Source organism: Trifolium pratense, linkage group LG4 (assembly GCF_020283565.1).
Source record: "Trifolium pratense cultivar HEN17-A07 linkage group LG4, ARS_RC_1.1, whole genome shotgun sequence".
Taxonomy (NCBI): Eukaryota; Viridiplantae; Streptophyta; class Magnoliopsida; order Fabales; family Fabaceae; genus Trifolium; species Trifolium pratense.
The window spans coordinates 25,632,140-25,649,783 of record NC_060062.1 but is presented as its reverse complement, the minus strand read 5'-3'; the positions used below and the strand labels follow the sequence as shown (position 1 = coordinate 25,649,783).

Sequence of the window (17,644 nt, the reverse complement as noted above, 5' to 3'; positions counted from 1 at the left end):
CATTCTATTTAAAACAATATGCAAGTTTTTGAAACAAATTGAGGTACGATATCATGTAACAAGATTGAGAGTACAAAATTCAAAATTCAAAATTCAAAATTCCAAGCCAAAATTAGTTCACTTCATTTTAGGGGGCGTTTGTTTCATCGATTCAAAATTTCTTTTAGGAAAATTATTTCTTGGAATATCATGGCCCGGGAATTTTATTCCCGGGCATTAATAAAAAAATGTGTTTGGATAGTATTTTAAATTCTTGGGAACATTTCATTTTTAATTTAATAAATATTTAATTAATTTTTTTTTTAAAGTAAATGCTATATGTGATAATCGTGCATGAGTAGTGGAGGGACATGCAGTTACACATAAAACTGATGGCACTAGTACAAATATGACATATTACACAAGTAGTTTATATCTGACGAGCATATGTCAGATGTAAAATGCTATATCGAGTAGTCTTTTCATCTGGTTTCAATGTCCACAGATGTGAAAAATAAATAGACAAGACTTTTTACATCTGGCTTAATTGTACCAGAAGCATAACTAAACGCGGTGACAATCTTGTAATTAGGATGTTGCCGATGATGAGGCTTAGGAGCTAGCTAGGTTAATTTGTGTGATGTTACAATGGATTCACATTAATTATGATGTTTTGAATTGTAATGACTTGTATTTTGCTTGAATGTTATAACATTTTGGATGAATGAGTTGGTATTTTGCTTGAATTGTAAGACTTGGTATTTTATTTGAATTGTAATGACTTGGTTGAATGTAATTGTATTTTGGTTGAATGTTGAATTGTAATGCTATTTTGGTTTTTTTTAATTACAAAATAGGATTTAAAATATATAAAAAAAAAAAAACCGCAGATTTTGAAAAAATAAAAAATTAAATAAAGTTACTATTTCACATCTTGTGACTTGGTCAGATGTAAAAGGTCTAATTTAATTTAAAAAAAAATTGGTCAGCTGAAACACGAGAACAGAGGTAAAAGGGGATAATTTTACATCTGGCGAATGTCAGATGTAAAAAGCGTAAACTTACTACATCTTGTACGTCTACCTCTGACTGGGTTCAGATGTAAAATTAGGTTTTGGCCAGATGTAAAAAGTGTTTTCTGTACTAGTGTGAGAATGAAAGATTCCCAAGCTAATAAGGGGAGAATTAAGTTGCTCGACACATAGGAATAAAATAATATTTATGTAAGGGTATAGAAGTAGTCACCTTTCAAAAATCTTTATAAATCCTCCAAAATCTTCCACCAATTTTTATATTTTGAGGTTCATAATATTATATGAATTTTATATTTTATGAAAAATAAATTCCCCCACTAGCTAAAATAAATATCCTTATTTCTATTTCTCTTTCATTATTTTCTAAAGCCTCTTCTTCTTCTTTTACTTTTGATAAGTCCTCTTCTCTCCTCTAAACTTCCTAAAGCCTTTATCAAATTTGATAAAGAAACAAAAATGAGTAACTAATAAGCTCATTAACAATTTGTGTGTTGTCCTCCAATAATCACTATCAAATTCAATGAAACATTTAATTTTTAAAGTCAAGTCTTTCATTCCAAGTCGGTCAACCCAACAACCCATGGCCCCAACGACTCCCCCAACTTGGATGTTTTTTCTCCCCACCCCCGTGATTCTCTTATCCTCTGAATTTCCAATTTTTTTCTTGCAAAAAACTTCGGTTTATAGAAATCAAAGTTTTTTTTTTCCTTGAAAACAAATTTCGGTTTATAAAAACCGAAATTTTCTCTGAATTTGTACTAGAAAAAATTTGGTTTCTGCGAACCGAAGTTTTTTGGAAGTGCAAAATTGGAATATTGGGGTATAAAAGAGTCACGGGGGTGGAGAGAGAAAACATCCCCAACTTGTCCATTGGGCTAGAGTTAGCTTGAGGATTAGAATTTTTCACTTGCCCATGTCTCTTTTCTCCTGCTGAATTTTATTTTTGCTTTTGAATTAAAATTTTGGAACGTGTTTTTTGAATTTCTTTTGCCTTGAATAAAACTTCAGAACGTCTTTTCCATGTTTGAACTACAAAAATTTCGGAAAATGCATTCCGGAATTTTTATTCACGGGCAAAAACTAAAATTCGGGGAAAAAAATCTCCTAAAAAAATACTTCTTCTATTCCTTTTTAAGTGCCGTTTTTTTACCACTTTGCATTATTCACATAATCTGTTTTGACCATAAATTTTTATTAATATATAAAAACAAATGTTAACAAATAAAATATTGTGATGATAAAAAAAAATATTGTTCAATTTGTCTCGATGAATATTTTCAAAATATAAATTTTTTATAATAAATAATTAAATATATTAGTTATCAAAATTGCACATTGACATGTGTGCAGTGGTCTATAAAGCACAGACACCTCTATGATTAGGCGTGTCGCGGTGTTGGACACGTGTCGGTGTTCGACACTCGTATGACACTCTTCCAACATGTCTCGGATCGCTCAAATAAGTGTCCCAAAAAAATTATTTTTTCCTTTACTCCGACACTCCTAATTAAGGTTGATGTTTGACACCTGTAAGACACTCATGCAACATGTGTCGGACAAGTGTTCTAAAAGAAATTATTTTTCTTTGTTTCTACTCTTCTTAGAAACATATAAGACATCTTATAAGGGTTATAAATGTGTCGAAACGACAATACTTATCAAATATAGATTACAGAGATTACATTTCGATTGCAATATTTTCAGTTTTTTTTCCATAGTAGATGAATAAATAAATGTTAAATACTAACGTATCTTGTTTTAAAACTTTTTCTGAATGAAATAATTTGCTCAACTTTGATGCACAAGTATATATTTTGATTATCAATTTGGATTTTTTATAAATATATAGCAGTGTCGTTGTCCTATGATTTTTACATTAACAGTGTCGGCGTGTCCGTGTTCGTACTTCATAGGGAGTGGTTAAAAGCAACACTTAAAAAGGGATGGTACTCATCTTTTATTTTTGGTTTAAATAATTTTTGGTGCCCTTATTTTCAGGAAAAAAAAAGTTCGGTCCCTTATTTTACAAATCAGTTTTTTTCCCCAATTTACCTTTATTCTAAATTTTGGTCCCTCATTTCATTTTTGAATTAATTTTTGGGTAAATAGGGTTTTACCCCCTGCAAAATAGGTCAGTTTTGCGTTATCCCCCTGCAAATTTTTTTTTTATGATTACCCCCTGTAAAATGAAGATTCCATCATTTACCCCCCTCAGTCGACAACATGGATGTTGACTGGACAAAATTGATGACGTGGGATGCATGTGTGGCTTTTCATTCATTTTTTATTAAAGTTTTTGTGCCATGTAGATAAATAACTTAATATAATTATTAATTTTTCAAAAAGAAAAAGAAATTAAAAAAAATTGTTAATAGAATTTATTTATAAACATTCTTCTTCTTCTTCTCAGTGTAATCACAAATCAAATCCCACACAATCAACAAAATCTTCTTACCCAAATTTCTCTCAAATTTCACATCTTATTAACAACCCTAAATTATTTCTCTTCTATAACCACAACTATATATACGATACAAAACTAAGCCAAAGTAACAAAAAATTTAAACTTTCCAAAGAGTGATGAAGATTTGGGTTTGAAGATGATGAATAAGTAAGTGATGAAGATTTAGGTGTTGAGTATATTGGTGTGTTGATTGATTTTTCTTTTCCTAGAGAGGGGATAACTTTTGTTGTTGTTGATTTTTTTGGAGAGAAGGATGAAATTATAGCAATATTGAAGAAGATGAACCTTCAACCCCAATTACTATCGTTTTTTTCTCTTTTTTTTCCAGTTTTTTTTAATTAAAAAAATAATAATTATACATTCATTAATGAATTGACAATAAAAAAATAAATATAAAATAAATTAATTCCACTTGTACGTGCCATGTCATCAATTTTGTCCAGTCAGCATCCATGTTATCGACTGAGGGGGGTAAATGATGGAATCTTCATTTTACAGGGGGTAATCACAAAAAAAAAATTGTAGAGGGGTAACGCAAAACTGACCTATTTTGCAGGGGGTAAAATCCTATTTACCCTTAATTTTTTATGTGACTTATTCATTTACGATGCAATATCGCCTATAGGTTACACTGAATTTATCTACTACTAGTCAACATGCCCGTGCGTTCGCACGGGTCAATAATTATAGATCAATAATATTATATCAATTTTGACTAATAAACAAAGTAATTCATACGCATAGAAATCGAAAATATTTATTGTCTAATTTATTTCTATCAACTTACATAAATATGAAAGTACAAACAATACTACAAATTACAGAAAATTTCCTTATAAACGACATTTGAAGTGATATTTAAGGTTGCCGTCATCATCAACGATTAAAATCTTCAAACCATTTCTCGATGTAACTCTTGACACACCAACGTATAACTGACCATGCAAAAATACTGATTGCGGAAGATACACTCCAACATTTTTCAGTGACTGACCCTGACTCTTGTTAATAGTCATGACAAATGAAACAGCGATAGGAAACTACCGACGTTGAAATTTGAAAGGGATTCTGACGTCAGATGGTGTTAAGGATAATCTGGAAATATAAATTTTGTCGCCTATGTTGCTTCCTTATATTATTTTTCCTTCTATAATAAATTGTCTCATCTTTGTAACAATCAACCGAGTTCCATTGCACAACCCATGAGCTGGATATCCATATTTCTCAACAACATAACATGAACTCCAACTTTCAATTTTAACCTATGATTTGGAAGGCTCGAACAGGTAATTGTATTTAAAAATTCGGGAATGTGTATATCATCCGGCCTGTCGAAACCAGAATTATAATTTTCTGGAGAATCGTAGCTCAAATATATACTTTCTCTTCACCGTCTATCAATGACAACATGTACTCATTAATCAAGTCAACAATAAATTTTTTTGGAGTAAATATGGCTCTATCATGAAAAAATATAGGATCTTTCATATTGTCAATTATAGATGGATATATGACAGTAACAATTAGATCATCTGAGCTTGATATCAGAATATCATCTGGAATACGCAGGTTAATGTCAACATCATCTATGTCTCCAATGTTTCTACCACCAATTCCCAAAATCCAATATGAGACCCTCCAACATTTTTGGAAGCATCACTGCACCCTATAAAACAACACATAATAGAAATTTTAGCAAAAGAGATTTTTGAGTTTCACCTGAAATTCTGGTTAAATTCATATAAGCAAAACCTAATTTATAGCAATGAACGGTAAAGTGCAACTGGATACATACCAATATCAATATGTAGCTACAATTTTTTTTCAAAAGTTCGTGTTTCTTCAATATAAAAGTACGCATAAATCAAAAGTTTTGTTGTCTCGTCTCTGATATTGCAGGGCAGTGGTTTGTATATACATTGTCGGTTTGGATATGACTTATTGGTATAGCTTTTTGAAATTTTAGTGGTTGATGCCCTTGATTTTGTATATCAGGTTTTTCAATTTTTTTTCTCCTCTGTAACCTATAGTGTTTTTAGCATCCCTTGTGCTACAACACTTTTCAGTTTATATAATATTAGCCATTTCAAAAAAAAAAAACATAAATAAAAAGTCATATTAAATGAAACACAAAGAGCTAATCACTAACTAAATACAAAATCATGAATTGTGTTGTGTGTGAAATTATTTGAAATATTCAGTATCACATTTTTATATGAATCGTATCAAAAGATAAAAACACGTAAACTGTATTGTTAGCATGCATGCACCCTATAAAAATAACACACAATAGAATTTAGAATAGAACAACATTGAGAATTATAGTAAAAAAAATCTAATAAAAAATTTAGAATTGTACTAACTTCGGTTACTCAAAACTCAACGCAGTAGGTCCGATATTTAACTTGTAATTCATTAACCAACTTCTCCTGATCAGATAAAGGATTGAGATTCAAAGAACCTGTTTAAATATATATAATAATCAATAAAGTTAGCATAAAATTTTGAAACAATATCGATTTCAGAAATAAAGATGATAAATCACAAAACAGAATGAAAATTGATGCACACATCTGAGTAAATTAAGTGTAAGTGTGATGAAGCTGTTAACATCAGTCATTGAAATGTGAAAAGAATTTTTTTTTTGATGTCAATATTGTAAAAGGTGTTAGTATGAATGATATTCTTTGATAATATATATAAGTGTGATGCTCCACAAAGAATTTTTACATCAATAGTTTTTTTTTTTTTTTCCTTTTCATTCTAATTGTGACTATAAATATGAGCTAAAATGATAAGGATACAATATGCTTCAAATTGTTTTCATCATCATTAATGTCTAATTATTATTTGAAACATAATAGCCATGGTATAAATGGAAATTGAAAATTTGGTTTTGCATTGCTAAAATTTGGTTTTACCAAGCAAACTTGACGCAGGAATTAAATCCAACATATAATTATTTATTGTGTCGACTATTGAATTTTTAGGAGCTAATATAGCTCTATTTTGGAAATACGTTATATCGTTCATGTTTTGTAAAAGTTGGGGATATGTGCTTTCGACGATAGAAGCAAGAGGACCACCTGAATTTGGAATCAATAAATCTGATGGAATGCCAAGTTCTAAATCATCTTCGTTGTCATCTTCAATTTCTCCATCGCCAACACCCAAAACCCATTCAGAAAAGAATTTTCTTTGATCCGGAAAGGTTAAGATACGTTGTTAGCAAAATAAACAAATGTGAATCAGTGATTTTTCGTAATTAATAATATAGTCACGTTGATATATATCTGGAGTCAACTACTATTTGCATAAATATCACATTTGATATATATTTGCAGTAATACGATCAACCATACTCCTCAACATGAACAAACTTTTAAGTTCAGAAAGACATAAAAAAAGAAATATTTTCCTTAGCATGTTTAGTTAAAAAAAATTATCTTTTAAGTCCAATAATTTTTTTATTTCCCTAAAAAAAGAAACTAATAAAATGGTTAACATGTTTAGTTAATTAGTAAAAAATATTGAATTAGGATAAAAAAATGTAAATTTTTTCAAAAAATAAAACACTAAGAAAATATATGATTTGATGATTTGCTAGATTTCTAATTATCGGTTTTTAATTGTTTAAACTGTGCAATATAATTTGATTGTGTTTAATTGTTGTATGAAATCTTTCCTATGAAAATCGATGGTGCTTATCAATTATTGCACATAATTTTAATCACAATTGGTATATTTGTCATAGTGGTTGAAAATATTGCCTTGCATTGGAGGAGCGGGGGTTCGAATCCTACTCAAGAGAAATTTGTATTATTTTTTAATAAAAATTGCAAGATAAAAGTGGAGGAAAAACAAATTAGGTTTAGGGTTTGCTTGTGTATACAAGCTTATAATACAATACATAAGATATAAGAAGATAAAAAGAGACATTTGATGACGTATCGTCACACTCTCATATCCATGCTTATTTAAGGAACATTAGACTTGTTTTATAGGTTTTTAATGAATAAACCAAGAGAAATCAACTCATAAGCAAGATTACTTGGATTACAAGAAAGCAGGAAATTATGCAGGAATTCATACATTTACACTACGCTGGGGGCGTCAAGCATCACGCGCGGTGTAGAAAGCTCACCAAGATAAGATTCCATCCTGCTTTAACTACGCGCGGCGTGGGGACCTGTCCACGCGCGGCGTATTTACCTGTTCAGAAGATGGTTGCCACTGTCAACATCACGCGCGGCGTGAGAAGAGCCACGCGCGGCGTGATAGGAGAATTGAACTACGCCGGGGGCGTGGTACCAATCACGTGCGGCGTAATTACTTGCTGAAGATCAAGTTCTCCTCTGACTTAATCACATGCGGCGTGAGGCAGTTACACGCGCGGCGTAGTGTGGAAGAAGCAACCACGCGTGGCGTGATGGATCTGACGCGCGGCGTGGTTGCAATCTGTATATATTGAAAAGCCATTTTATGGAAAAGGGTTCGAAATTTTGGAGTTCATCACTGATTTTCTGAGATCTTGTGCAACAAGTGGAGTCCGATCCTGCATTCGAGTGGATAGATTCAAGAGATTCAGCAGCATGGGAGCTTTCCTCATGAAGTTGAAGCTTGGATTTGCTCAAGAAACCATGAGGAGCTAAATCCCTCATAGATGTTGGATCTAAGGATGAACTAGGCTTTGTAATCCCATGTAATCTGTTCTATTGTATTGAATCTCTTGTACCAAAGTGTTATTTCATTAATTACTATTCTTAATGCATTCAATTTCTGATCAACTTTGCAATGATTTTAGATTCTAATTATGTATGAGAATATGAGTTAGAATCCGACATGAATTCATGAAGCATTTGAGTGTTTCCGGTCGAGAGATTGAAACATAGAGTGTAGCACACGATCAACGCGTTTTCAATTACTCCGTTGTCGGTAGATTTCATCCGAGAGATCGGAGAAGTATCGACAAAAGATAGGGTGAATTTATCAAGAGATTGAGATTCATCATATTGTTGATCTAGTTGTAACACTTGAGTGATTCAATACGATATAATTGATTGCATGCGATTATTATAGCTTAGGTAGTTCCGATGATCCAACCTCACTCGTCTACTATTTGAATTCCAGACGTTTTCTTACAAACCAAATTACTCAATCAAACCCCCAAAATGTGTTCTAATTTTAGTATGTTCATAGACACAGTGACTTTGATAGGATCACGCAATCCCTGAGGATCGATATCTTTTATTACTCAATTGACGAAATTGTACACTTACAAATAGTCAATCAACATCGTAACTTTAGTATCTTAACATGTGTGTAATCAATTTCTCATAAGGGTTTTTAAGAAGAAAAATTAACACAAATTTATATTTTTTTAATTCTTTAACTTGTCTACTTAAAACATTTGTTAGCAAAATCCATAGTTAGAAAATATATTTTTGATTCTTGCAAAAAATTAACGTCTTCTTTTTATTTTTGTGTGATGATAGTTAGTCCACAAAGACATTTCAAATCTTTATCAATTCCAAGTCAGTCAACTGGAATAGACATTGGTTCCCCAACTTGCCAAATTCACATACTTCTCCCTCTTTATAATTCATATCTCAAAGGTGCATATGAACAACAAGGTATTATTTGGTTACCGATAATACAAATTCAACAGTAGTATATATATAGCAAAATGATGACTTTTAAGTCGACCTTTCTACTATGCTTTGCTATCAAAATGTTGGTCTACAACTGCCTTCCAATAGCAACAACAGTTGCTCTTTCTTTGAGTTCAGAGACTGATAAGCTTGCTTTGCTTGCTTTAAAAGAAAAACTTACAAACGGTGTACCGGATGCTCTGCCATCATGGAATGAGTCTTTACATTTCTGTGAATGGCAGGGTGTTACATGTGGTCGCCGTCACATGAGAGTCTCTGCTTTGCGTTTGACAAATCAAACATTGGGTGGTATTCTTGGACCATCTTTGGGAAATCTAACATTTCTCAGGGAGCTCAACCTTACAAACATCAACTTGCATGGTGAAATTCCAAAGCAAATTGGTCGTTTGAAGCGGTTGCAACTTCTAAACTTAAAAAACAACAAGCTTCAAGGAGAGATTCCTATAGAGCTTAGTAACTGCACAAATATCAAGGTAATTAATTTGCTGCAAAATCAACTCACAGGAAGAGTTCCCACATGGTTTGAATCAATGAAGAAACTTACTAGATTGTTTCTTGGTACCAATAATCTAGTTGGTACTATTCCATCTTCCCTGAAAAATCTTTCATCACTCCAAAGGTTGTCACTTACAGAAAATCACTTGGAAGGAAGGATACCTTATTCATTGGGTAGGTTGTCGAGTTTGATACTATTGTATCTAGCTTCAAATGATTTGTCAGGTGAAATTCCTCATTCTCTTTACAACCTATCAAATATTAAATATTTTGATATCGGGGAAAACGAGTTATTTGGTAGTCTTCCATCAAATTTGAATCTTGTTTTTCCCAACCTTGTAGACTTCATGGTAGGAGAAAACCAAATAACTGGAAATTTTCCATCTTCAATATCCAACCTCACTAAAATCGAAAGAGTTTTTATAGGAGAAAATTATTTTCATGGGCCAATACCTATTACTTTGGGCCGATTAAATAAACTTGAATTGCTTATTATTAGCGTAAATAATTTTGGGAGTGGAGGGGTTCTCGATTTGGACTTTCTTTCCTCGTTAATCAATTGTACTCGATTGTCAAAACTAGAGTTTCATCAAAATAATTTAGGTGGTGAATTGCCGGAACTTATAGGAAACTTTTCTACCCAACTTAGTTGGCTTGACATGGGGGATAATCAAATATATGGAGTGATACCGGAAAGTATTGGACAACTTATCGGTTTAACTTACTTAGGCTTTGAAAACAATTCATTTGAGGGAATAATTCCATATTCAATTGGAAACCTTAATAATCTAGTAAGTTTGAGCTTTCAAGAAAACAAATTATCTGGTAATATTCCTATAAGTATAGGCAATCTTACTATGTTGTCTGAACTATATTTGAATAAAAATAAATTAGAAGGTAGCATTCCATTTAACCTGAGATATTGCACCCAACTACAAATATTAAGAATTTCTGATAACAAATTGAGTGGTGATATACCCAATCAAACATTTGGCTATCTAAGTGGTTTAATAGGTCTTGACCTGTCTAGCAACTCCTTAACTGGCACCATTCCTTCAGAGTTTAGTAGCTTGAAACATCTTTCAGTATTGTATTTACACTCAAATAAATTGTCTGGTGAAATACCAAATGAACTTGGCGCTTGTTTGTCAATAACAGATTTATATTTAGAGAGAAATTTCTTTCATGGAAATATACCTTTGTTCTTGGCCTCCTCTTTGAAGTCCCTTGAAAACTTAAACCTTTCTAGAAATAATCTCTCGAGCATAATCCCTCGTGACCTAGAAAATCTAACATTTTTGAATACCATGGACTTGTCGTTTAACAATCTATATGGAGAGGTTCCCTCAGGAGGTGTGTTTAGCAATGTATCAACCATTTTTCTAACTGGAAATAAGAACCTTTGTGGAGGAATACCTCAATTGAAGCTTCCTCCATGTTTTGATTTGCCCTCCAAGAAACACAGAAAACATCTCAAAAAGAAACTTATCATCATCGGTGTAATTGGTGTGGGTTTGATTTCTTTCATAGCTTTTATAATTGTCCATTTTCTCACGAGAAAGCCCAAAAGGTTACCGTCTTCACCATCTTTGCAAAATGAGAACTTGAGGGTTACTTATGGCGAACTACATGAAGCAACCAATGGATTTTCTGCATCTAACTTGGTAGGAACCGGAAGCTTTGGATCTGTTTACAAAGGATCACTTCTCCACTTTGAAAGACCTATTGTTGTAAAGGTGTTGAATCTTCAAACACGTGGAGCAGCAAAGAGTTTCATGGCAGAATGCAAGGCTCTAGGAAAGATGAAGCACCGAAATCTTCTAAAGATATTAACTTGTTGTTCAAGTATTGATTATAATGGCGAAGATTTCAAGGCTATTGTGTTTGACTTCATGCCTAATGGGAGTCTAGAAAACTTGTTGCATGATATTGAAGGGTCTGAAAATCATAATCTCAACTTCACACAAAGGGTAGACATTGCTCTTGATGTAGCCCATGCACTTGATTATCTTCACAATGGTACAGATCAAGTTCTAGTTCACTGTGATGTTAAGCCAAGCAATGTTCTTCTCGATGATGACATTGTAGCCCACTTGGGAGACTTTGGCTTAGCTAGGCTCATTCTTGGAGCCACGGGACATTCAAGTAAAGATCAAGTTAATTCATCTACAATTAAGGGAACTATAGGATACCTTCCTCCTGGTAAGTTCTTTCTATCCCTTACTTGTTACTTTTCTTCATAACGTTGACTTGTCATCCTATGATTAAAGGTTGATTAAATAGTCTAGTGATAATCAGTAATCTGACAAAATCTGAGAGTATGATTGAAAAACACATCCTTTGTAGTATAATATTCGCGTTGAATTAATTCATTGTCATATCTCTATTTAGCTATATGAAGCTAAATTTTTTTAGCCTCACTATAACAAATTGTCCCATTAATTCATTGTTATAGAATTTTATATATACACCTTTGTTCAATTTTGCCTAAATAGTCGTTATTTGTTGTTTGAAAAGAGTATGGAGCAGGTGGTCCAGTATCACCAGAGGGAGATATCTACAGCTATGGAATTTTGCTGTTGGAAATGCTCACTGGAAAGAAGCCAACAAATAACATGTTTTATGAGAATCTAAGTCTACATAAATTTTGTAAGATGAAAATTTCAGAAGACATTCTTGACATAGTGGATTCATGTTTGCTTATTCCATTTGCCGAAGATCAGACACGGGTTGTGGAAAACAACACTAAACAATGTCTAATGATGTTTGCTGAAATAGGAGTTGCATGTTCTGAAGAATTTCCTTCTCAAAGAATGCTCATAAAAGATGTTATAGTGAAGTTGCTTGCAATTAAACAGAAGTTGTCTTGCTAAGCACTATGTCTTACTAATGGTGTTCACGTATGTATGCTAGACAAGTCTTGTAGTCCTCACGTGTGTTTTCATTTTACTGTGATATATACGTAGTGGGATAATAATTTGTGTTTGTATTTGGTTGCATTATATAATACATATGGTATTGTATTAAAATGTCATTTGGTATACAAGAGATTGTGAGGGAACTTTGGTTCAAGAAATTAAAGCTTTAAAATAATATTTTTATCAATTTAATAAAAAAAAAATAAAGTGATATTTTATTGTTGTGAAATTATTATTTTTCAACAATATTTATACATAAAAAATAAATAGAGAAAATAATTTGATTAATACTCAACTTTTTTGACGCAATTAATACTCAACTTAAAAATATGAATGTAATAATCTACAAAAAAAAAAATGAATGTAATGTGAGTTTGTTTAAGGGTTTATAATTTATGAATAATAAAATGTAATTCGATATAAATGGGGCGGGTTCGGGGACGAATTCGGGGTGGGAATCAATATCCCCATTATCCGTCTCAAACCCATCTTTTAAAATCGCGGAAAACCCAAACCCGAACCCAAACTCAGTCAACTCGGATTTTACCCATCAAAATTGAGGCGAGGCGGACGAGTTATTTTGCCCTGCCTAATTAATAGACTTTATAAAATTGGGTTTTTAATGACATTTAGAACTAGGGTTTGGGCTGCCTATAACTTCGGCAGGTCCTTACTACACCTATGTAAATTAATGTCACATACACCTTCATAGATTACAGTCCACGGTAGATGAATTTACATATGAATTATAGAATTTATAAAGTTAAGTAGTTTATGGTGTATAAGCTTCTTCCTTAGATGTTTTCTTTCCCGACCCCCCTCATTTCTTTTATACCCCCCAAAAATTCAATTTTGCCCCTTGCGGTTTGAAACATTTTTGCCAAAAAACTTCGGTTTATATTCACCGAAGCCAAATATTAGACCATTTCGGTAACTGCGAACCGAACATTAGCGTTTTCGGTACACAGAAAACGAACGTCAGCTTGTTCGGTACCTGCGAACCGAAATGTCATAGATTTCGATACGTTGGTCGCTGAAATTAGGCCATTTTCGGTAGCAGTTTACCGAAATAATTGTTTCGGTACCTGCGAACCGAAATGTCCCAGATTTCGGTAAGTGGTTACCGAAATTTATCAGCATGTCATATTATTTCGGTTCGTATAAACCGCAGTACCCCCCAAGAACAAAAACGAAAATTCAGGGGGTAGAAAAGAATTGAGGGGGGTTGGGAGAGAAAACATCTCTTCCTTATGCTTCATGCATAAATAATGAAAATTACTCAACGCATCCCCCCATTTACTCCACGCACATCCATATGTTACCTCATTACTCGCACGCCCCCATTTACTCTGCGCGCCCCCATATGCTACCTCATTACTTTCGCGCCCCCCAAATTACTTGTGCGCCCCCCATTTGCTTAGCGCACTCAATTACTTGCGCGCACCCCCAATTTTTTTTTCTTTTTCTTCCCTAGATTTCTTACGAGCCCCCGGTTTTATTTCCTCACCAAGATTTCTAGCGCGCCCCCCAGTTTTTTTTCTCCTCTAGATTTCTAGCGCATCCCCAAATTTCTAACGCGCCCCCCATTTCCAATTAAATAATAACTTTTGTTTTTTTTTGAAGAAGCCAAAATGATATATATTAACAATAACAGTCTCCCTAGCACAAGACGTACCGAAAAAGACTAAAAAATTACAAAAGAGTCAGAGAAATACAATCGAAATAAAATCATACAAGGCCCAAACACAACAATGGACTAGACCACCAGCTATGGTAGTTCAAAGCTAACGTGATGTTCGTTGTCTTCAACCACCTAAAAGAGAAAAGCTTGATCTTGTCCAATAAAATATGAGGTGCGCCCGTTGAGCCCTTGAACAACCGATGATTTCTCTCTGTCCATAACACCCAAACACAAGCGAGTCAAACAAGCTGCAAAAAGGACCGTCTCGCCTGAGATCCACCTGATGAAGCCGTGAACTGAACAAAATGATCCCGCAGAGAGGTGGAATCCACCAAGGAACTGCCAATCCATGCGCGAACTAAATCCCAAAGCGATCCAGCAATACTACAAGATAGAAATAAATGATGAGCCGACTCAGCCGCTCCACATCCAAAAACACACGTGGCAACCGTAGGAGACAAAATGCCACGAGTAACCAGGTTTGCTCTCGTAGGCAACCTGTCCCGTAATAAACGCCATGCAAAGATGGAAACCTTCAAGGGAACCTGAGAGTGCCATATAAGATTATCTGCATCGTCCAAAGTAACTGAATCCTGAGACGTCAAAAGCTGATAAACTCCCCCGACCGTATAACCTGTGTCAGGGTCAAGTCTCCATTGCCACCTGTCAATTGTCTGATCCTGCAAAGAAATGTCATGAAGTAAAGACTGACACTCCCTCAACATCTCCTCCTCCCACGCCCACAACCGTCTCCGCCACTCCCATGCCCCACCATCTTCCCCCCAACCTAAAGCAAACATCTCTGCGACCGAGCGAGATTTGGTCACCGCCAACTCAAAAAGTCGTCCAAACCGCTCCCGTAACGAAATCCCCTCCAACCATGGATCGGTCCAAAAAAGAGTATCTGACCCATCCCCCACCCTCCTCGAAACATGCTCCCTAAACCAACTACCTCCTCGCTCACCAATACCTTCCCGAATCCGCATTATCTCCCTCCACCACACCGACGCTCTCTGACCATCCGCCCGAAGACTACCTCCCTCAAGCCCATACCTAGCTACCAGCACTCTAAACCACAACCCCTCTCTGTCCACCAGCATCCTCCAACACCACTTACCCAACAACGCTATGTTGAACTCACGGAACTGTCTAACCCCCAAACCTCCATACTCCTTACGTAAACAAACAGATTTCCAACTAACCCAAGAGATTTTCCTAGAATCCTCACAACCCCCCCCAAAAAATTTTTAATGAAAATAGATTCAATAGAGGAAATAATATCTGAGGGAGCTTTGAAGAAAGAAAGGGCATAGACAGGTAAAGAGGTCAAGACAGACTTTAACAGAACCAGACGACCACCAAAAGACAAAAAACGGCTCTTCCACCCAGACAATTTGTTCTTTAAACGAGTCAACATTGGTTCCCAAAACACCAAACGACGCGGATCACCCCCAATTTGAAGACCCAGATAAAGGAAAGGAATCTTTCCCACTTTACAACACAGAGAAGACGCAGCTTCGCATAACCAGGACTCAGGGATATTAACGCCAACCAACATACTTTTATTAAAGTTAACCTTCAAGCCAGACATAGTCTCAAAAAGCACTAAAACAACCCGCAAAGCCCGAACATTTGCCCAACTTTTTACCCCCATCAAGAGAGTATCATCAGCAAATTGAAGGTGCGACACCGAGACCGACCCCTGACCACCAATACTATAACCTGTAAACAAATTTCGAGCCACCATAGCTTCCATAAGCACGTTAAGGCCCTCAGCCGCTAGAAGAAAAAGGAAAGGAGAGAGCGGATCACCCTGCCGAAGCCCTCACCTAAGAGGGAATTCATCAGTCGGACTACCATTAACTAGCACCGAGGCCGTAGCCGTACAAACACACTCTCTAATCCACTTCCTCCACAAAGTCGGAAATGTCATTCTCCCCATAACAGCATCAAGATACCCCTAATCCACCGAATCATAAGCTTTCTCAAAATCAACCTTGAACAACAAAATATCCTTTTTAGACTTTCGCGCTTCATCCACCACCTCATTAGCTGTAAGAATACCATCAAGAATTTGTCTGTTCTTCACGAACGCAGTCTGGGACTCAGAGATAACACTACCAACCACTTGACGCAACCTATTAGCTAAAACCTTCGCCAAGATTTTATAGAGGCATCCGACAAGCGAAATAGGGCGAAAATCACTCAGCCTCTGAGGACTATCCGTTTTGGGGATCAGAGCAATGAAAATGGAGTTAATACCTTTCGTCAACTTGCCATTCCAGTGGAAATCAGAGATAAATCGCATTACGTCGCCTCGAAGTTCGAACCAGAAATCTTTAATAAAGCCGAAATTAATACCATCAGGGCCTGGACTTTTATAACTATCACAATCCCACACAGCTAGCTTCACCTCAGTCTCAGAAAAAGGTTTGGTTAAGCCACCAATCTCCATCGGATCTAACTTCTTAAACTGAAGGTCGTCAACCCCAGGCCTATCCACACTAGGAGCCTGAAAATGAGACTCAAAATGCGAAAACACCGCTTGCCTAATAGGATTAACACCCTCCAACGACACCCCATCTACCTGAATGACAGACAAAGCATTCCTTCGACGACGACTGGCCAAAACTGAATGAAAATACTTAGAATTAGCATCCCCTTCCTTGAGCCACAACGAACGAGATTGTTGCCAACTAATGCTAGCATGCAACCTAGAGAGCGAGTGAATGTCAGACGAAACCCCATGAAACTCAACGAGATCCTCCTCAGAAAGATCATCTTCCCCCCCCCCTTCTCATCAAGAGCTGAAAGCCTGATTTTCAAATTATCTATACGATTAGGAAGATTCTGAGCATGAGTCTTATGCCATTCTTTTAAAGCCGCCTTAATCATCTTAAGTTTTTCCTTTAAAACGTAACCACCCCAACCATCCACATGGAATGAATTCCACTTATCTTTGACAAACAAGTTATACCCAGGTATATCCTTCCAGCACTTAAGCATCTGCGACGGTCTTAGCCCCCAATCTTCCTCATTCGCAGACAAGACCAGGGGACAATGATCAGACAACCCTCTCAGTTTGGCCATTTGCTTACAATTAGGCCAATCCAAACACCACTCCTCGGAAAGAAGAAACCTATCAAGACGGCTCATCGAGTGACCATCCCCTTTGAACCAAGTAAACTTACGTCCAATTAGGGGAAGATCAATCAACGTGTTATCTTCAATAAACCGATTAAAAGGGATATGATCAGAGGAACGATGCCCATCCCTAACAGATCGTCTTTCATCAATGTGTTTGACCGCATTAAAGTCCCCCCACACACACACCCTCTTCCCCGCCAGCAATTGGAGCCGTGCGGAAAGAGAATCCCACAGCCCTTGCTTAGCCCCATCAT

At 35.4% G+C, this 17,644-nt stretch overlaps 2 protein-coding genes across 3 annotated transcripts in view; both read left to right on the top strand.

Moving 5' to 3' along the window:
* LOC123921127 (probable LRR receptor-like serine/threonine-protein kinase At3g47570) overlaps positions 1 to 17,644 on the top strand; it is a 40,429-nt gene that overhangs the window by 9,091 nt on the left and 13,694 nt on the right. The gene's annotated exons all lie outside the window — the stretch shown is intronic.
* Positions 8,944 to 12,920, top strand: LOC123921129 (probable LRR receptor-like serine/threonine-protein kinase At3g47570). Of its 2 annotated transcripts, XM_045973546.1 has the most exons (3): positions 9,105 to 9,869; positions 11,313 to 11,846; positions 12,162 to 12,786. In XM_045973546.1, exons 1-3 carry the CDS (start codon positions 9,164 to 9,166, stop codon positions 12,515 to 12,517), a joined length of 1,596 nt encoding a protein of 531 aa, XP_045829502.1. In that variant the 5' UTR covers positions 9,105 to 9,163; the 3' UTR covers positions 12,518 to 12,786. The 2 variants fall into 2 exon arrangements, with proteins under 2 accessions (XP_045829501.1, XP_045829502.1); XM_045973545.1 differs by having other exon boundaries at positions 8,944 to 11,846; positions 12,162 to 12,920.

What these genes read in the sequence shown, in the direction of transcription:
- LOC123921129 (XM_045973545.1), top strand. Translation starts at nt 9,164, where the DNA reads ATGATGACTTTTAAGTCGACCTTTCTACTATGCTTTGCTATCAAAATG. An exon ending in TATAGGATACCTTCCTCCTG is followed by an intron (nt 11,847 to 12,161) that starts GTAAGTTCTTTC and finishes TTGTTTGAAAAG; the next exon opens with AGTATGGAGCAGGTGGTCCA.